Source organism: Muscardinus avellanarius, assembly GCF_963383645.1.
Source record: "Muscardinus avellanarius genome assembly, chromosome: 11".
NCBI lineage: Eukaryota > Metazoa > Chordata > Mammalia > Rodentia > Gliridae > Muscardinus > Muscardinus avellanarius.
The window spans coordinates 102706811-102728234 of record NC_137797.1 but is presented as its reverse complement, the minus strand read 5'-3'; the positions used below and the strand labels follow the sequence as shown (position 1 = coordinate 102728234).

The 21424-nt window shown below is 40.0% G+C and overlaps 3 protein-coding genes across 3 annotated transcripts; 2 read left to right on the top strand and 1 right to left on the bottom strand.

Annotated features, from left to right (window-relative positions):
- Nucleotides 1–5650: 5650 nt before the first annotated feature.
- On the bottom strand, nucleotides 5651–6718 carry LOC308269665 (taste receptor type 2 member 125-like; the record flags this gene model as incomplete). The annotated part of the gene is made up of 1 exon (XM_080705029.1): nucleotides 5651–6718. One exon carries the CDS (start codon nucleotides 6716–6718, stop codon nucleotides 5651–5653), a length of 1068 nt encoding a protein of 355 aa, XP_080561155.1.
- Nucleotides 6719–6968: 250 nt separating this feature from the next.
- On the top strand, nucleotides 6969–11498 carry LOC308269664 (uncharacterized protein C12orf71-like; the record flags this gene model as incomplete). Its single annotated transcript, XM_080705028.1, has 5 exons — nucleotides 6969–6974; nucleotides 10133–10397; nucleotides 10476–10658; nucleotides 10727–10788; nucleotides 11277–11498. 5 exons carry the CDS (start codon nucleotides 6969–6971, stop codon nucleotides 11496–11498), a joined length of 738 nt encoding a protein of 245 aa, XP_080561154.1.
- A 786-nt stretch (nucleotides 11499–12284) lies between these two features.
- Nucleotides 12285–20732, top strand: LOC308269663 (taste receptor type 2 member 125-like; the record flags this gene model as incomplete). The annotated part of the gene is made up of 4 exons (XM_080705027.1): nucleotides 12285–12343; nucleotides 12468–12519; nucleotides 14711–15598; nucleotides 20679–20732. 4 exons carry the CDS (start codon nucleotides 12285–12287, stop codon nucleotides 20730–20732), a joined length of 1053 nt encoding a protein of 350 aa, XP_080561153.1.
- Nucleotides 20733–21424: the final 692 nt, after the last annotated feature.

The following is a 21424-nucleotide window of genomic DNA, read 5'->3' as shown; positions in this document are numbered from 1 at the left end:
ACCAATACATGTACCAGGCAGCAATCATCTAAACTGGTATATGGCACTTCCAAAGGACTGAGGTCTTTAAACACTTCTGCACTGGATCTGAACAGGGAGCTACACATGCAATACCCAAGCTCTTTCTACAAGCACCGACTTCTCTTATACTTTAGCATTATTTCCTCTTTTTTGGTATTCATTCAACAATTATTTATTGAGCATATATATGCCCACTGGTTCCTGTGCTAGGAAGAAAAAATATAGCAGTTAACAATCCTGACAATATTTTTGTACTGATAAAACTTAACATTTTAGTAGAAAGTACAGTATTTTAAAATAATTATTTACCTACAGTTATAATTACTATACAAGAGAAGCAAAGGGTCCTTTGAGAATGAATGACTGTGGTAAATGAAAGAAGTAATTTAAATCCAGACTTGCTCTGCTGACTTTGAATACCAGGCTTTCTCTTTACTATAGTAGGATATAAATTCAAGCTTCATTCTTATTCCTAAGCACAACTTTTTTTTTTAAACCTTTTTCTTCTTTACTCCACCAGAATTGAATTCTATGCTTGGAGCTAGGGGTGGGGGATGGCTTCCCTTGTGAACATAGCAATATCCAACATGGCAACTCTTAACTCCACAAGGCCCAGAAATCAGGTCACCATAAACACTGTTTTGGGAGACTGTAGTGGGGGTAGGGACCCAGTACAGTGGCAACATATGTACAGCGGACTATATGAACACAAAAAATAGAAAAGGTAATTCTATGTGGGACTACAAAATAAGAGAAATTACTCTTTAAAATGTAGAGCACTAGCCAGGTGTGGTGGCCATGCCTATAATCTCAGTATTTAGGAGCCTGAGACAGAAGGATAGCAGGTTTGAGGTCAGTCTCAGCAATTCAATGAGCTCCTGTTTCAAAATAAAAAATAAAATAGGGCTGTGGGTGTAACTCAGAGGTAGACTGCCCCTTGGTTCAATTGCCAATAGTGGTAGCAGTATGTAAGAAACAGATTTCCCTAAGAACAAAAAATTATGTATTCAAATTGAAACAGTAGAAACATGTATTTAGTTAGCCCACAAAAAGGCTGAAATACATTTCTACTAATTCTTCTTTTTGTTTTGACAGATTAAGTATCTTACTAGAATTAACAGTGACCTTTTTTTTTTTTTTTTGGTGGTACTGGGGTTCCTGGAAACCCTTCTACCTCCGGGCTACACTCCCAGACCTATTTTATACTTTTTATTTGGAAACAGGGTCTCTTAAGACAGCGTGGCTGCTTCGAACCTGCGTGATCCTCCTGTCTCCGCCTCCCAAGTGCGGGATTACAAGCGTGCGCCACCGACCCCGTCTGGCAAACAGTGACCTTTTAATGTTATCTTTAACTGCTCACTTGATATACCAAAAATGCTGGCAGAAAATATTTTTTATGCTAGGCTATTTTTAAGAACTCTTATATTTTGACCTAAGTATTTTTATTTATTTATTATTATTATTTTTTTTAGAGGAGCAAAGATTTATTGGGACTAATAGTTTCAAAAGTTTCAATGTCTTGGGCCAGCTCCAAACCATAAATGTCAGCAGCTCTGATGCCAGAAAGTGTGTAGGGAGGAAGCTCCAATGTGATAGAGTCCAGAAGCTGCTCCCACATCAGGGAGGACGAAGTCCCTCGCACATCATGGCAGCAGAAGTCGCTTTCACAGGAAAGCGACTGAAAGTCGCTCCTACCTCATAGAGGCTGGAAGTCACTCTCACATCTCTGGGTCTGGAAGTCGCTCTGACATCTTGGCGGCCTGAAGTCCCTTCCACATCATGGCAGGAAGTCGCTCCTACACCATGGAGGCGGAAGTCGTTCTCACATCATGGCGGCAGGAAGTTGTCATCACATCATGGCGGCAGGAAGTCGCTCCTACACCATGGAGGCGGAAGTCGCTCTCACATCATGGCGGCAGGAAGTTGTCATCACATGCCCTTACATTATGGAGCTCAGCATGTGTGAGGCCCTGGGCCCAATCTCTTAGGGGTCACCTGGCCACGGCTCATGGGCTGTCCTATCTCTCCCCTCCCCATGCTGTGGGACTGCAAGGAGCCGCCTTTTCCTTGGACTGCCTTGTGCCTACCAAGAGGTCCAGCTAGTTGACCCCCAGCAGCACTTGGCCTTCCTGGCATGGCTGGGGCGGGCATGGCCAACAGGTCTTCGGAGGTGACATCGCTTCATGGCTTGGGACAGCACGCTGAAGAAGCTGCTGTCCACCAATAGGCCCGGGGAGGGGCCGCTCCCTCGGGCAGCGAGTGGGTTGAGGGTGCGAGGGCGCTGTAGGTCTGCCTTGGAGTCGTTGGGCAGGTTGGCGATGAAGCTGCTGTTAGACAGCAGGCCCCTCTGGATGTTCATCATCTGGTTCAAAGGCTTGGGACACGCGGGGCCACAGAATGGAGCGGTGCTGAGAGCAGGCGAGGGCCAGGGGCAAGACGGAGGCGTCTGGGGCTGCCCACGCTAGGCCTGCAGTAGCCAGGCCCAGCAGACAGCCGTGGTACACTTGCATTGTTTCTTGAGAGATCAGTAGGGAGAATATTTCCTGTTATTATATCATTTACATTTTGCAAAGCCATGCATAGGCGCATGGATACACACACACACACACCTACACACTCACCCAGCAGCGCATATTTCTTTGGCTTTGACTTACAAAGGTGAAGATGGGACCAAGGATAAATCCCATGTATTTAATCATAAAGCAGAATAACAAGTCAGCTTCTCAAAGAGGAACCAGTCCTCGCCCATGCCACTCGCAGTGTATGTAGGGTAATTAATAAGTAAGTACATTTTATTTTGACATTTTTACTTGTGGCAATTTTATACATGGACTCTACTATATGTAAAAAAAAATAACAACTAAGAAGGGGTTAATCAATGATACATTTATGGATGTTCCTCTGTACTTAGATCAGTGTATCTACAATTAGAATCTCATGTGTATATTTCTACCGATACCTATGCTGTTGATTAATTTTACAAACTAAGCTCTGCATCTCTGTCATTCTAATTTAGCAGAAATTAAAGCATAAAGCTCTGTCCTTTCCCCTAGACTGTTAGTAGTGTTACTTTCAAATGTAATTATGAGCCAGTTGTGGTGCCACATGCTTGTAATCCAGTACTTGGGAGGCTGAAACAAGAAAATTGCAGGTTTACAGCCAGGCGTGGCAATTTAGCAAGGCTCTCAACAACGTAGTGAGACCCTGTTTCCAATTAAGAAATAAAACTGGGATGGGGTTGTACCTTTAGGTAGAATGCCTCTGGGATCAATCCCCAGTACCAAAAAAAAAAAAGAGTAATTCTGACATTGGTAAAAAATAAAGAGTATGTTTTCCAATGTGAGATATATCCATATACAAATGGATGCATAAATTTGAACAACCAGCCTTATTAATTTCTATTTAAAAGGCATATTATGGCCCTGTCATTGATCCTTGAACTTGAAGGTTTGGATTCCTTGAGCCAGTGCCTAGCCAGCCATAGAACTGGCAGAAAGGTCTGTTGCAGCTCCTTCTTTTCCAAATCAAGAGAAATGTGGACTTAAAAGATAGAAGCAGCCGGGCGTGGTGGTGCACACTTGTAATCCCCGCGCTTGGGAGGCAGAGACAGGAGGATCGCGCAGGTTCGAAGCCAGCCGCGCGCGCTGGCTTAGGAGACCCTGTTTCCAAATAAAAATGTTAAAATAGGTCTGGGAGTGTAGCCCGGAGGTAGAAGGGCTTCCAGGAACCCCAGTACCACCAAAAAAAAAAAAAAAAAAGATAGAAGCTTCCAGTTTCCTGGCAAAGCAAGGAGACCAGCACACACATCAGCGTATGAGAACCTCATCTTGATATAATGAGAGAAATAGAGTATGAGGCAGAAGACAAGGAGGCCACAGTTCCTGCAAGTGCATTTAAGTCCTTGTTTTCTTTTATTTTTTGTGATGACTGTCAAGCAGAAAAAGACCTCAGTGTGATAAAGGAAGAGTTATATATGTATATGAGGCTATATATGTATTTTTTTAAAATAAAAAACATTGCTATTTCCAAAACAGCTTCACATAATCTCTATGCATGTAGAGATTTTATCCCCTTCCATAGTCTACAGTTGTTCCTGGCTGGTGTGGCAGTGAGAGCTGAGTTCTCCTTTGCTCACATACAAATGAAGACACATTGGCTTTCATGGTTTTGCAGTTTGCCTTGTCTGAACTCTGCTTAATTTGGGTCCATCATATTTCCATATCAACTTGTAATATGTTAAAACCTCATATATAGACCATGCATAGAAAATCTAAATTGGTAGATGAAACTTACTATATTTGACAGTGTTAAACTCATTCTTTTAGTAAACTTACTACTATTTCTTGGTGGATTGATTTGCTTATTATTAGGTAAATACATGGTCTGCAAGAAAAATAGATGTTTTATCACTTTTATAAGTTTTCTTTTATGTTACCAAATTGCATTTGCTCTAACTTGAATAGAAAGCTCTTCTTAATCATGGCATTAATGTAAAAGATTCTGTACTTCACAATTAAGCTTAATGTTCATTTTTTATTGAGAACACATTTGATTGGGTTATTGTCACTTTCTTTTTCATATATTGGATCAGCGAAAAATAATATTTCAACATCTCAGTGGTTAGAGTTCAACAGGAGATAGACCACATAGAAATACATGATGAACTACACTTAAAGAAACACAGTATCTGAGAGTAATATACAATTAGAAAACTATTATTAATCACAATTTGTAGTTCTGTGCTTGCTTTATTATTTATTTATTTATTTATTTATTTATTTATTTATTTTGGTGGTACTGGGGTTCCTGGAAGCCCTTCTACCTCTGGGCTACACTCCCAGACCTATTTTATATTTTTATTTGGAAACAGGGTCTCTTAAGCCAGAGCAGCTGGCTTCGAACCTATGGGATCCTCCTGTCTCCACCTCCCAAGCACGGGGATTACAAGCCTGCACCCCCACGCCTGGCCTGTAGTTCTGTGCTTTAAATGATGTAAGTATATCATGGTCCATATTTGAAAACTATTTAACATTGTATAATCCAATTGTATTTTACCTGTATTTGTATTATAAATTACATATTTCTAATAATGATAAATGTCTTCCAGGAATTCATGATTACTTACAAATTGGCAAATTGTAATACCAGACTCATGATTATAAGATACTAAAAATATTTCTATAATAGGTCTTCAATTTAAAATGGAAATAATGTATTTAGTATGTAGATGTCAAATTGTCTGTTTTATTTTTCAGTTCTTATCTGCTATGTTAGGCACTTTTCTAGATTATGAAATTAATTTTAAGAGTGTAATTATATAGTTTAAATTTTAGTAGGTATATCTCACATGTATACAAATATAAATATAGGTTTTTATTTTATAATAGTTAACAATTGACACTAACTTCATATTATTTGTTACTAATAAATTTTATTATATTTAAATCATCTGCATTGATAATTTTCCATGTATGAGAACTGATAAATATGTATATCCACTGCTAAGATTGCTATAGTTAGTCTTAATTCCAAATATAATTTTGTAAAATTCACAAAGTTAATGTAACAGAAGTATTTTTACAAAGTACAAATTTATTCATACAAAAATCTCATGTGAATTATTTTTTCTCTAGAATCTGCAAAATGATCTTAAAATGGTCTGTAGATCTGATGGTCCCACATCTGTGGCTCTGCCCCTCAACCACTGCAGTACCACAGTGGTGGCCTGTCTCAGCCTAGTGTCCCCCAGAATCAGGACATAGGAGTGGACTGAAGGGAAAACAAATGTAGTAGCCCGGACAAAGGACATGAATGGATTTGTGTAGAGGAAATCAGGGCTCAAAACTTCTACAAGAAGAGCCAGAAAGAAGATGGCGTAGAGCAGGAGGAAGGCGACCACGGCCTGCAAGGCCTTCACATGGGCCACGGTGCTGGCGTCTCTGCATCCTGGGGCGCTGCCCTGCATGGTCTTCAGGTGCCTCCAGAGGGAGAAGATGAGCAGGGGAAAAATGGTCAGGGTCACGGCGAAGGGGATGAAGGTGAACATAGTGTTGATGAATGCAAGACACCTCAAGTGTTGCGTGGAATTTCTCCAACTGGAATGGTCGGGTGTGTTTCCTGGTGACCCATCCATCCAGATATCAATGTGTGTGTTTATCAATACAATATTTACAAGCAAGAGGATCAGAGATAGCAAGAGTGTCCCGGAAATCACCTTTCTAGCTCTCCACTTAAGGTAAAAAAACCCAGAATTTGAGAAATTGGCAATCTTGAGGAAGTAAAAGATGCTGAGGCTTGTAGCCAGCCAGATGCTGAAGTGACTGACCACTGCCCAGGCAATATTTACCCTTCTTACTGACTCTAAATTCGTCCATAAAGATGGGTAAAGCAGAAACTCCCACCACTCTAGGTATAACAACCAGAGCAGGCCAATTCTGGAGATCGCCAGAGCAGTGAGGATTTGGCTGACGGATGAGATTTTTCTTCTCCTGACCCAGTCCACGCAGTTCACCAGCATGATGAATGCATTCCCCAGATTTCCAGTTAGGAATTCCACACTGAAAATAATTGTAAATATGCTGCGTACAGTAGCACCCATTGCCTGGAAGACAAATGCGGTGTACAGCATCACTGCTGAAGTCTTGGTAATGCACAGCTCTAACCCTATGTATCTCTGCTTCTCGAAAATCCATAGCATACTCCCTTAAAACATGTACATATCATGTCCAATCAGCAAACGCCACAGTTTGCTCATGAGTTGGTGAATAGTGTCCTTCATGGAAGTCTTGTGATTTCTCAGACAACTTGGCTAAACATTATCCTGGCATTGCATGTATTGACAGTGTTTTGTAGTTGATGCAGAAGAAAATGCTGAAATCTCGTGTGTTATCATGCAAATAAAAATGTGTTTGCCTTTTGTTCTTTATTCCTTACCTATATATTTCAATATGCAGGTATGGTTTCTGGAAAGTGACATTACTTTCACATTACCAGCACATATAGCAGGCAACAAGAATCTAACTTGGTGAATTTCCTAGTTTCTAAGGCATTTAAGCACTTCAAAATGAGGTCTACATACGAATTTCTGTATATATTTTCCAGTGCCTTTTATGCAAAATATCAGAGTTGTCCTATAATCACATGAATATTAATGCCTAGAATGCTCGAGACAGAGAACAATATATATGTAAACTTTATCTTTTACAAAACCAAGCAAACACAAAAATCACTCACATATACATGGGCATGTACACACATACATACACACACACACACACACACACACACACACATACAACATACACAGAGACACACATTTATTTGAGTTTAAATCCCCTTTTCTTTCCAATCCAAAAATTCATGTTTTGCACTGATTCAACAATTAATATGCAGTTAGCTTTTGGTTACTAATGTGGTAGTTTAAAGACATTACTTTATAAATGGCTTCAAGTATAATAAAGGCAGCACTAATGTGTATAATAATTCAACTTAGAACTATTTTATCCATGATCTAAAGGGCAATAGAAATCTCTCTGTGGTCCCATGAAGCAGCCACAGAGACAAGTTTATTTACATAGAAGGATCCTTCTTACTCCCTGCCTCTCCCAGGCCCAGGAGGGACCATTCCTCCATCAGCACCAGAGACCTTCATGTGTTATCCACCTGCCCCACCACCCAGCAGCATCTGCTCCATAACTCACCCTGCAGGTGCCAAGGTAGACGGAGGAGGATAGGCTGTCTTGGAAGGACTAGGATAAGCAACCTGACTGAACCATTCTTCAAGAGCTAAGAAGTAAGTAAGAGACATAAGTATAATAGTAAATTTCAAAGACAGCAGAAAAATCTATGTCAAAAATATCAAGGATGGCTGACAAAGGACTTGGGGTGTTCAGTGGGTAGGGCTCACTCTACGCTCCATCCTCTGAACAAATATCGAGCAAAGAATTAAAACCGATTTATTAAAAATACTCACAGGTGCCCAGCGGTTATAAGGGAGGCAGATTGAGAAGGTGACTAAGGCAGCAGGAGAGAGTCTGATGGAAAAACTCCCAAGAATCTAAGTGTAAACATGCCACCAGGGTAGAGACAGGATGGTCACTCTGGCATCCAGGTGAAAGATGAACTCTGGAAAGAAGACAAGGAGCTATGCAAAGCAGCCCAGGTGGGACTGTGCAGAGCAGGGCTAGTCATGGATGTGTCATTACTCTTTCCATGATGATTTAGAAAAAATATGTCTGAATTACTACATGTTAGACTATAAAGAGTATTTAGGGGACAAGAGATAATGTGAGTTTCATGGATATTCACTTCCTGACTTGTGTGCTTGCTTGTTTACTTTTTGATACTGAGGCTTGAACCCAGGAGCATTCTACCTCCAAGCTCAACCTCCAACCCAGTCTTCTTCCTGGTGCTTTCGCCACAACCCAAACATAGGAACAGAAATTGCCCTTCATTGTCCTATGTGATACGAATTTTAAATTTCTTTCTTGAATGTACCACTCATCTAATAACAGGCTGTTTATGCCCAGCTCAACAAATAAACTCCAAATTCACTGAGGACAGAAGCCACCTTCAACTTTCACCTGACCAGAGAGACATTACTCACCATGGCATTTATCCTTCTGTGCTGTAGGGATTCTACGCCAGCTGGCATAGCATGTGCACAAATATTTTAAAAGCAAGGAAATGGGCCCTATGGCTTTTTATCTCCTTTTTTTTTCTTTCCACACTGGGGGCTAGAATTAGCCACTCTTGTTGCCATGGTAGCTAACTGTCTCAGTACCCATATTTATGACAGTTGGACTCTGAGCCACTGACTGGGGACCTGAGGAATTTCTAAAGTCCTTTGTTATGTCTCAGGAGATGGCAGCACCTGTTTGGTGTGGAGATCCCTATGAGGAGGTCAGGACAGTCTGCAGTGTGTGTGTGTGTGTGCCCTACATACCTTTTTGGGTGTCATGGAAGAAGGTAGAAGGGAGGGGTTTTATTTGTTTTTTATTGTGATCAAACTGTCTTTTTACAAACACTTATTTATACTCATGTATAAAAAATTTGCTATATTATCATGTTTATATAATAATGATATTGGAAAGAAAATTAAATAACAAGTCACTTGTTATTGTGACTTGTACCTAAAGGAAGGATTTCTTATGTCCCTTGTCATGTTTCAGGAGCTGGCCTCACCTCCTTCATGTGAGTAGCCATAAGAGCAGGTCAGGACAAAGCCTGTGCTATGCTGTGTGTGTGTGTGTGTATGTGTGTATGTGTGTGTGTATGTGTGTGTATGTGTGTGTGTGTGTGTGTGTGTGTGTGTGTGTGTGTACACTCATCCCCATGCATCTGCAAAACATCATGCTAAAAGTTGGACTAAACATCCCAGCAGGGGGTAAGAGGGCGTTGTTCCAATGACTTGAACTTCCTCAGAGCAATTTGTTATCAACTGTCACAATTCTTTAGTAGATTTGTGATTGTTGGCCTAAGGATCTCATGGATAGGACTTTTGTGATCTTTGGTCCAATGATTCCATGCGTAGGACTAGGAAGACCAGCATACTTAATAATGTATGAAAAGGGGGATTTATGGTAGATGTACACTTAATGGTCACTAATGAAACCATGGTTAATGGTAATAATAACCTATCACTTTTATGGTACAAATTCTTTCAACTTAATAAGACAAATGATGAGAGTTATCAGGTGAAGAGGTTAAGTACACATGATTATTATAAAATAATTTTTATTTTCTATTCTTTTTGGTACTGAGGATCGAACATAGGAACATTCTAACTCCCAGATACACCACCAGACCATTTTATTTTGTCTGAGGAAACAGGTCTTGCTAAGCTGCTGACGTTCTCTCTAGATTGCCAAGGCTGCCCTTGAACCAGCATTCCTCCTGTCTCAGCCACCCAGGTACAGGAATTACAGATATGTGCCACCACATGTGGAAATACAATAAATGTTTAAAGAGAGATCACTTCCTCTACATCGGAGGGTACAAACATAGGGCAAGCATCGATCTGAGTAGAATAATTCTGAATATAAAAAGGACTAAATATTCTTAAGTACACAACTGTCTCCTCAATATCTTCTCTTATGTCTTTATTCTGAAGCTCACAGAGGTGAGGGAGGCCCTGAGCTCCGGAGCACACTCATCCTGCAGCTGTGACCACACTGACACCGAGGACAGCACTTCAGAACCCGAGGCCAAGCTGAGCCTCTCTGCGGGTTACTTCTCTAATGATAAACCCGTTGCCTGTGTGGACAGCACCTGTGGTGATGATGCGACTTCCCTGCGCTCTCCAGGGCCCTTCCCCCCTCCTATTCAGGGGACCTGGTGGACAGAACGCAGAAGAGCCATTGCGATGACCCACAGCAGTTTTGAATACTGAGAATCGGGCAAGGACAACCCATAGCAGTTTTGCAAACTGAAAATATCCTTGAACTGGGATGTAGATGCAAGCTTTGACCAGGAAGATGCGCTAGCAGACTGGGATCTCAGTGTGCACACCCAGTGGGTGGACAAGTTCTCGAAGGACACGGCCAATCTGACTGTCAGTAGACTGGATGATCTGATGCACGAACTCCAGGCTTTTCTAAAAACCCAGAACAGGGATGATGAAGAAGATGATGATGATGGTGATGTTGATGATAATGATGGTGATGGTGGCAGTGACAACTATTCAATGGCTCTTCTGCCTACACAGGAGGAAGATTTTGGGCTGTCCAGCAGGTCTCCTTCTCCTGTGGCTCAGGGCAGTCAGCAGGAGTATGATGCTTGTGAAGACTTGCCTAAGTGCTAACCGCCAGTAAGTGAAATGGTCCCAAGGCCTAAGTGAAGCCCCTGTTGCTTAATAAACCTCAGTGTGATGATGTGAGCACTGAGATGCCTCCAGGGAGAGGAGGGACAGGACCAGAGTGTATTCCAGGTTGCACAGCATAGAGCCTCGCTATCTTCTGTGAAGCAGGGCTGGACCCCGGGGTCTAACATGACCCACAGTGACACAAGGACAAATAGTGATGAAGGAGGGGAGGAGAGGTTGGGAAATGACCAAGAAGCTTTGAGAGAGACAGGCTGGAAACAAAGACAAGGGCTAAAAACTTTGCAAAAAAGTGTGTGTGTGTGTGTGTGTGTGTGTGTGTGTGTGTGTGTGTGTGTTTAAATATTGAGGAATTGTTTGTAAAAAGAAAATGTTATTTTCAGAAATCAGTCAATGTTGACATCAGGGTACCTAACTTCTCCTCTTTCCTGGGCAGATCATGAGGCCAGGAGAAAAGCAGACACAGAGTGAGAACCCACTCTCCAGCGGGCAGGCAGAGGACGATACTCCTGAGACTCAGACCACTTCCCGCCTGAATGTGGGCTGGGCCTTCAGGTGGCTGAGGAAGCCAGTCTGCTGGGTTCTGAGGGGGCCGGAGCACAAAGAGGAGGTCTCAAAGATCCCGTCAGTTGACACCAAGGAAGATGAGATTTCTTAGAGAAGAAAGAATCCAACCTCAAGAACCCCTTGTAGAACATACCATCTCCCCAGGTTCCTTTATTTTTGATAGATACCCCCATGGCCCAGCCCTGCAGGTTTGTTATCTTCTGCAATAAACAGATGTTCTTGTATTTAGTGTTTCCTCTTCCTGCATGTCACCTTGGCATGCTCTGGGGTCAATATCACAGAAACCAAGGGCTTGTCCTCAAAAAGTCTTCTAGCAAGAACACAACTAAAGAGTTCTTCAAAGATGAATAATAATTACTCAAATATATCTATCTCACAGTGAAAAATATTTTTTCTTCAAAAGTGCATTTAAAATGAACACCACCAAAAATCTACAGAAGGAGGAAGCTTAAATTATATTTTTGTTCAGACTTCTCCTATGTCACTGCAATGATGACCAGGAATCTAATTTGATTTTTTAGAGTGAACAGTATAGATATTGACAAGGCAGGGCATCATCGCTATAGATACAATGATGTATGTAGAAAAAAATAGATAAAACTATGCTGGATGAACCCATTTTAATTACACGTATTTGGTACAGACAGTATACAAAGCTCGTCATAGATGAAAAAAAATAAAATGCAATACACTACCCCTGTCTAAATACACATATTGCAGTATTGTTACAGATGTAGATAGAGGCACTCTCTGCTCTCAGAATGGACTTGGTCTTTGGTTTCTGGATGAAACATGTAGGATTTTTCCTGTTTCCATCCTCACCTGGTCTGGAAAAGGCCATATTTCCTAGGAACTGCTTCTCAGATGGAAACCTAGCATGATTTCTCTCAAGAGTAAAGGGTGTAGTGTTGGGGTCGAAAGCAGGGCTGCTCAGGGGTAAGTGTGGCCCTCGCAGGAACCCAGATATTCTTTCTTCTGACAGCTCCCGAGCTTCGGCACCAGCGCTGCTTTGCACAGCCCCACCCAGGCTGCTTTGCACTGCTCTTTGTCTTCTTGCCAGAGCACATCTTTGCACCTGGCAGCAGAGCAACCATCCTGTCTCTACACTCCTGGTATGTTTGCACTTAGATTCTTAGGAGATTTCTCTTAAAACCTTCTCCTGTTGGCCTAAGTTACATTTTCAGTAGGTGTCTTTTTTTTGTGTGTGTGTGTTGTAGAAATTAAACCCAGTGGCATTCTACCTCTGAGCTATATCCCAGTCCTATTTTTTTTTTAAATTTTGAAACAGGGTCTCACTGAGTTGCAAAGGACCTCACTAAGTAGCTGAGACTGGCTGCAAACTTGGGTCCTCTGGTCTCAGCCTCTTAAATGCTGGGATTACAAGCATGCATCATCACACCCAGCCAGTGTTTCTCCTTTTTAAGTGCTATGTATTTGTGGGTATCTTTATTACATTGGTTTCATTTCATTGTTCTAATATTTTTTAAGGAAACCAAAGAATGGAAAGACCTACCCATTGGAACACCCCATTTTATTTAGCTGTCCTTGAAATTTTTCACATATGTTTTTCACTGTCTTTTTAATTTATTGTTGTATTTCTATCTCCTGCTTGTTCTGTAGCTATTGAAGAATAATTCTATTATATTGCTTATCTCCATCCTGCTCAGACAGCTTGTCCTCTTCCATTTCCCTGGGTGCTTCTAGTGAGGGTCATAGAGCAGATGCTGGTGAGTGGCAAAGGCAGGTGGTGAGGGCCCCTGAAGGTCTCTGGTGCTGATGGAGGAATGGTCCTTCCAGGGCCAGGAAGAGCAGGGAGCAAGGAGGATTCTGTGTGGGTGAACTTCTTTCTTTCAGTGGCTGCATCATGGGACCATAGGACGATTCCCATTGTCCTTCAGATCATGGATAAAATAGTCCTAATTTGACTATTATATATATAATATTATATATATAGTGTTATATATTATATATAGTATTATATATAATACATATTACACTATATAGTATATATACTATTATATATAGTATTATATATTATATATACTACATATATAATACCTGAAACCATATTTGAAGTAAAATCTTTAAACTACCACATTAGTAGCCAGTAGCTACATTCATATTAATTGTTGTGTCAGTGCAAATCCTGAATTTTTGGTTTGGAAAAAAAGGGATTTGAGTTCAAATAAATATGTGTTTTTGTGTTTATAGTGTGTCTATGTGTGTGTGCACAAGTGTACTTGGCCTTATAAAAAGTAAAAATTAAGTATGTACAGTTCTCTGTCCAGGACATTCTAGGCGTAAGTGTTCATGTGAGTCTAGGAGAACTATGATACTTTGAATAAAAGGCATTGGAAGACTATGCTGAAGTTCGTGAGTAGATCTATTTTTTTACTGTTTAAAAAACTCAGAGAATAGGAAGTTTACAAAAATAGATTCTTATTGCTTGGTATATATGATAGTATTTTTATAAATTTGCTTTCCAGAAACCAAGAAGCCGGACGAAAATATGTAGATAAAGAATAAAGAACAAAACAATGCAAACACATATATTTTATTTGCATGCTAACATGTAAAATTTTAGCATTTTCTTCTACATCAACTACAAAGGACTGTCAATACACATGGTATTAGGATAAAACAGCTCTGTTGTCTGAGAAATCACAAGACTTTCATGAAGGAAGCTATGAACCCAGTTATGAGAAAATTGTGGTTTTTGATGGATTGACATGACATGTGGGGTTTTGAAAGGATGTATGTTATAATTTTTTTTTGTGTGTGTGGTAATGGGGATGGAACCCAGGGGCATTGTACCTCCAAGCTATACTCCTAGTCCTTTTTAGAAATTCTTTAATTTGGTGGTACTGGGGGTGGAACCCAGAGGCTTTCTACCTCCGGGCTATACTCCCAGACCTTTTTAAAATATATTTTATTTGGAAACAGGGTCTCGCTAAGTTGCTGAAAGCCTCACTAAGTAGCTGAGGCTGGCTTCGAACCCGTGCAATCCTTCTGTCTCAGCCTCCCAAGCACGAGGATTACAAGTGTGCCCCACCACGCCCGGCTTAAAGTCTTTAATTTGAAACAGGGTCTATTAGGTTAAATTGTACAGGGTCTTACTAAGTAATTGATATTGGTTGTGACCTTGAGATCCTTCTGTCTCAGCCTCCCAAGTACTTGATGACAAGCGTGTGCCACTATGCCCAGTTATGTTATGAATTTTTAAGAGGCAGAGATACATAGGGTTAGAGCTATGCATTACCAAGTCTTCAGCAGTAATATGGGACACAGGGGTTTGTCTTTCAGGCAATGGATGTTGCTGTACAGACCGTATTTACAATGATTTTAAGTGTGGAATTCATAACTGGAAGTTTAGGGAATGGATTCATCATTCTGGTGAACTGCCTGGACTGGGTCAGGAGAAGGACGCTCTCACCTGTCGATCAAATCCTCACTGCTCTGGCCGTCTCCAGAATCTCTCTGCTTTGGGTAATCTACCAGGAATGGTGGGAGTCTACGATCTACCCAACTTCAAGGATGACTGTAGACTACATAAGAATGAAGAGCCTTGCCTGGACAGTGGTCAGTCACTTCAGCTTCTGGCTGGCTACAAGCCTCAGCATCTTTTATTTTCTCAAGATTGCCAATTTTTCGAACTCTGTTTTTCTTTACCTTAACTGGAGAGCTAGAAAGGTGGTTTCTGGGACACTACTGCTCTCTCTGGTCCCCTTGATGATAAATATTGGACTGATAAACATACGCATAGATGTCTGGATGGGTGAATCTAAAGAAAACATTTCTGACAGTTCCAATTTGAGAAATCCTACACAAACTTTGAGGGACCTTTTACTCATCAACACTATATTTGCCTTAATCCCGTTCAGTGTGTCCCTGACCGCTTTTCTCCTGCTCATCCTCTCCCTGTGGAGGCACCTGAAGACCATGCAGGGCAGTGGCCCAGGGTGCAGAGACGCCAGCACCACAGCCCACGTGAAGGCCTTGCAGACTGTGGTTGCTTTCCTCCTGCTCTACGCCATCTTTTTTCTGTCGTTTCTTATAGGAGTGTGGAGCTTTGCTTTCCTCTACACACATACAATCATGTTCTTTGTCCAAACTACTGCATTAGTTTTTCCTTCGGTCCACTCCTATGTCCTGATTCTGAGGGACACTAAGCTGAGACGGGCCTCCATTGCGGTGCTGTGGTGGCTGAGGGGCAGAGCCACAGAGACAGGACTACTGAGTCCATAGAATGCTTTGAGATCATTTTACAGATTTTAGAGAAAAATCAGGTCATATCGGATTTTTGTATAAGTTAATTTGTACTCTGTAAAAATTCCTCTGTTATATTTAACTTTGTGAATTTTTATAAATTTATATTCGGAATAAAGACTAAGTAATTATATTTTAACCTTAGCAGTAGATATACATATTTGTTTATTAGAATTCTCATATGTGGAAGATTATCAATGCAGACAACTTAAACATAACATTTTATTGTAACAAATAATATGAATTTCATGACAATTATTATAAAATGAGAAATGTATAAGATTTATGTATGTATATGAGACATAATTACTAAAATGAAAACTGTATAATTATACTCAAAAAATGTAATCTAGAAAAAGTGCCTAAAATATCAGATAAGAATTAAAAAATAAAGCATAGACTATTTGACACTAAAACATTATTTACATTTCAAATTGAAGACCTATTTTAGAAATATTAAAAAAATTTTCACAAGGAGAAATACAATTGTGTTATACAATGTTTAATAGTTTTCAAATATGGACCAAAATACATATCAATTTAATGCATAGGATCACAAATTGTGACTAATAAATATTTTCTAATTGTTTATCACTCTGAGTCTTTTTTTTGTAGTACCAGAGATGGAACCCAGGGGCATTCTACCTCTGAGCTACACCCCCATTTATTTTGAAACAGCGTCTCAGTTTCAAAGAGCCTCACTAAGTACCCGAGGCTGTCCACCAACCACAACCCTCCTGTGTCAGCCTCCCAAATGCTAGGATTATAAACATGCACCACCATGCCTGGTCTTACTCTGAGATTTTTAAGTGTAAGTTAGCATATATATCCATGTGGTCTCACTCCTATTGAAATATTATTCACATGTTAAAATATTATTTTTTACTGCCCTAACATATGAAGAAGGAAATGATAATAATCTCAAATGGTGAATACTAAACAAAAATGAACATTATGTTTAATTGTGAAGCATAGAATATTTTACACTAATGCCAGGAATAAGAAGAGCTTTTAGAGATTGAATCACTGCAACTTGGTAATATAGAAAAAACCCTATGAAAATGATAAGACACCGATTTTTCTTGCAGACCATATGCTTATCTAATGATAATAAAATAAATACATCAGGAAATAGTAAGATTACTAAAAGAATGGGTAAGTTTAGCAACATTGTCAAATATAGTAAGGTCTATCTATTAATTTAGATTTTTCCCTGCATGGTCTCTGTGTTAGGTTTTAAAATTTTACTAGCTGATATGGAAACTTGATGAACCCAAATTAAGCAGAGTTTAGACAAGGCAAATTGCAAAACCATGAAATCCAATATGTCTTTGTTTGCATGCAAGAATTCACCTTTCACTGCCACACCAACAATGAACGATATAGACCATGCAATGAGATAAAATCTCTCCACGCGTAGGGATTATGTTGAGCTGTCTTAGGCATAGCAATATTTTTCATAGAAATAAGTTTAAACTCTGCGTTAGCACAAGGTGGTCCTTTTCTGATTTATAGTTGTCACAAAGTGTAAAAGAAAAGGACTTAAGAGGACTTGCAAATCAGCTCACACAAAATTTCTTGATTATAAATGTCTACTTTCATAAGGTTTATCTGCTTTTCAACTTTATACACTTCTTTCTCCTTTTTTTTATTGGTGCATTCTAGTCATACATCTTAAAGGGGTACAAGGTGGTAGAGGCGTCCATGCACACATCACTCATTTAGTCCTTCTCAGTTCCTGTCCCGTTCCCTTCCCTCCCTCCTCCTTCTCATGTTTGGCTTAGTGATGTGAATGCACGTGTTTGCAAATGTACATCATGTACCTTAGGGAATTTCTGGCTCTCCCTCCTCACATCACCCTCAGTAAGGTAGCCTTATTTACTCATCTGTGGGTTTTCTTTCTTCATCTAGAGTTTCTTTTTTGACCTATTTTCTCCCTAGCTTAAGAAAAACTGATTTTTAAAATTTTTTGTGACTGAGTAATCTCACTTAGCATAAAGTTCTCCATTTCCATTTCTTTACCTGCGAATGTTATAATTTTGTTTTTCTGTATGGCTGAGTAAAGTTTCATTGTGTATATATTTCATGGTTTTGTAATCCATTTATCTGTTGATGGACATTTTGGCTGGCTTCATATTTTTGAAACTGTGAATTGTGCAGTTATGAACATGGATATGCATGCATTAGTTTGTTTAGTTTTTATTCTTTTCGGTAGATACCAGAAGTGGCACTGCTGGATCATACAGTAGGTTCATTCCCATTCTTCCGAGGAGCCTCCATACAGTTTTCCAAAGTGGTTGTACTAAATAGCAAGCCCACCAACAATGTATTAGAGTTCCCACTTCCCCCAATGCTCCCCAGAGTTTGTTGTTTGTGTTTTGAGTGATTGCCATTCTATTTGGAGTTAGGAGAAATCTCAAGGTAGTTTTGCTTTTCATCTTTCTGACTGCTAGTGATGTTGAACATTTTTTCATACATTTATTGGTCATTTGAATTTCTTTTTTTGTGAAGTATCTATTTAGTTCATTTGCCCATTTATTAATTGGGTTAATAGTTAGTGGTGAGTTTCTTTAGTTCTATGTATATTTTAGATATTAGTCCTCTATTGGGGGAGTAGTTGGCAAAAATCTTCCCCCTTCTGTCAGCTCTCTAGGGAGTGGAAAGATCTTCCATGTTCTTGGATAGGTAGAATAAATATGATCAAAATGGAAAATTTAAAAAAATTTTTTAAATTTTAAAAAATTTTTCTAAATTTTTAAAAATTTTAAAAATTTAAAAAAATGTTTACAAGCTGACATTAAAGCTGAATTAATCCATATTATGTTGATGTTGAAGAAGGCAAAAATGTGAAAAAACTGTGAAAGTAAATATGCTTTTATTTGCATGAGAGTTCAGTTTTCAATCTAACATCAGCTCTGAAAGATTCCAGCCCGTGGTAAGTACATAAGTTAGACAGGGGTAATTTTGAGGTGTTTGGGAATAACAATTGTTTTCACAAAAACGGCACTGAATTTACCCTTTAGCACTTTGAGATTCTTTTTGGATTGCCATTGTTTTTAGAATAGAAAATAAATTAAGACTTAAATTGCACATCCAGAAACTTGGAGCTGGTCAGCAGACTGTAATTAGCAACAAGGATACTGGATACGGCTTCCCTCTGCTCCGGCACGTGTTGACTATGGCAATCTGCACATTCCAGTAAGGGCAGATTTTGTGTTGGAAATTTTGCCCATGTCTTCCTAGCACAGAGATGCACAGAGATTGGGTCAAGAGACAAAATGTCTCCTGAACTGGTAGAATTTTCTGTTTTTGCCATCTTTGGAGTTTTTTTTTTTTTTTTTTGAGACATTAAATTTGATCTAAAACTGTGACTGACTGCCTGGGCGTACCCACCACTTCATTTCCTAACTTTCTATTGGTCTGGGCATACTATTATGCCCAAGTGAGCCATTTCTCCAACTTTGTTTTAGTTCAACAAAGAGTGGGGTTAAAAGTATCGTTTTAGTGACTGTTGGACATGTTGATGTGTTTTTTTTTTTTTTTGTATATTTTGGTCCAAAAGAACCATGTGGTGAGTAAATGCGAATGAAACATGACTTGGCAGGCCAAACTGAGGCACACCATGAAGCGTTCCAATATGACTTTTCTCACTTTAGTGAACGTCACACCTTTCATTGTATCCCTGATCGTGTTCTGCTGTTCATCTCCCTATGCAGGAGGATGTAGCTTCTGACAAAAGACCCCAAGGTCCCAGCCCAAGACTCTACAAACTGTGGTCTCCTCTGTTTTTTTGTAATGTACTCTGTTTCTGTAACCATTTCAAGAAGAGGCTTTCATAGGCTCATAGGTGCTCTGGTCAGCTTGATTAATTAGGCTACTGCAACCTGCTGATTTTCAAGCCATTCATTTCTCTTTATTTGGGAAAAGAAGAAGCTGCAGCAGGCCTTTCTGTAAGTTCAGAGGCAGGTGAAGTGCTGGCTGAAACCTAGCCAGAACATATTTTAAACAAACAAACAAACAAACAAAGTAAAAATAAAAAGGGCTGGAGTGTGGCTCAGTGATAGAATGGTCCTAGGTCCAATGCCCAGGAGTCAATATGACAGAAACCAAGGGCTCAGTTCTTCAGCCATTCAAGGATGTCGATGCTGCTCCTGCTCTCACACGGCCTCCTCCTGAGAACATAGCTAAAGAGTTCCTCAGAGATGAATAATGGTAATTACTCAGATTTCTCTGTCTTTCTATCCCACAATAAAAATACTTTTTTCTGCATCAAAGGTGTAAGGTACATTTAAAATTAACACTACCAAAAAGCTAGGCAGAAGGAAGACGCTTAAGTTATATATTTGCTCAAACTTTTCCCAAATCAGAGCGATTTAGGAAAGAACCTAATTTGATTTACCTAAAGTGAACAGTGTAGATATTGATAGCCAGTATATGATCATGATAGATAGAACGAGATATGTGGGAATATATAGATAAAATTATGGTGCGTTAAACCCATTTTGATGCCATACATTTGGTACAGTCAGTATACAAAGCTTGCCACGGTGAAAAAATTAAAGTGCAATACACTATTTTAAAATAAAGAGTAAAAAAAAAAATACAGCTGGGGGCGTAGCTAAGAGGTAAAATAACCCTGGGTTCTGTCCCTAGCACTGCAAAGAGAAATGTAATACACTAACCTTGTCTAAATGCACCTATTACAATATTGTCATAAAAATGGATGGAGACACTGCCCTACTCTAAAGCCTAACTTGCTATTTTGCTTTCTGGATGAAACTTGTGGGGGATCATCCTTGCCCTCATTTGAAAAACCCATCACCCCAGGAGCTGCTGCTCACCCAAGCGAAGGGTGCAGTGTTGGTGTCTCAAGCCAAGCCACTCAGCAGTGAGCACAGCCCTTGCTGGGATCCGGTTCTCTCTTCTGAAAGCCCCTGAGCTTCAGCACCAGCCCTGCTCCACACAGCCTGGCCCAGGCTTTGCGTTTTCGTTGTCTTCTTTCCAGAGGCCATCTTTGCACTTGGATGCCAAGAGACTCACGGTATGTTTGCACTTCTAAGGAGTTATCCTTAAAACTCTCTCCTGTTGGCCTTAGTTACCTTCTCAGTATGTCTCTTTTCTGAATGCTGGGCATCCGTGGGTATTTTCATTAAATTTGTTTTATTTCTTTGCTCAATATGTTTTCAGGGGTCAGAGGTTAAGTAAGCCCTACCCACTGGAATGCCCCAAGTCTCTTTCAGCCATCGTTGACATTTTAGACACATATGTTTTATTGCTCGATTTGGATTTTATTGTTGTATTTATGTCAGTGGCTCCTTGCTTACTTCTTAGCTATTGAAGAATGATTCTGTCATGTTGCTTATTCCCATCCTGCCCAGACAGCCTGTCCTCCTCCAGCTCCCTGGGCATCTGCACTGAGAGTCATGTAGCAGGTGAAGGCAGCAGGTGGGGGCAGGTGGATAACATCTGAAGGTCTCTGGTGCTGATGGAGAAGTGGCCCCTCCTGGCACAGAGAGTGACAGAGGGCTGGGAGGATCCCTGTGTTCGATCCTTCTCCTTTGCCTCAGTGGCTTAATGGGACCACAGGACAATTTCCACCTGCTTTCACAACCTCAGATGAAATAGTTCAAATTTATGGAATACTTATATTTTATCCTCCATATTATATAATCAGAAGCATTTTGGAAAGCAAGGTTTTAACCACTATTTTGTGCTAAACAAGTGAACGATCTGAATTCCTAAAGTGGAACC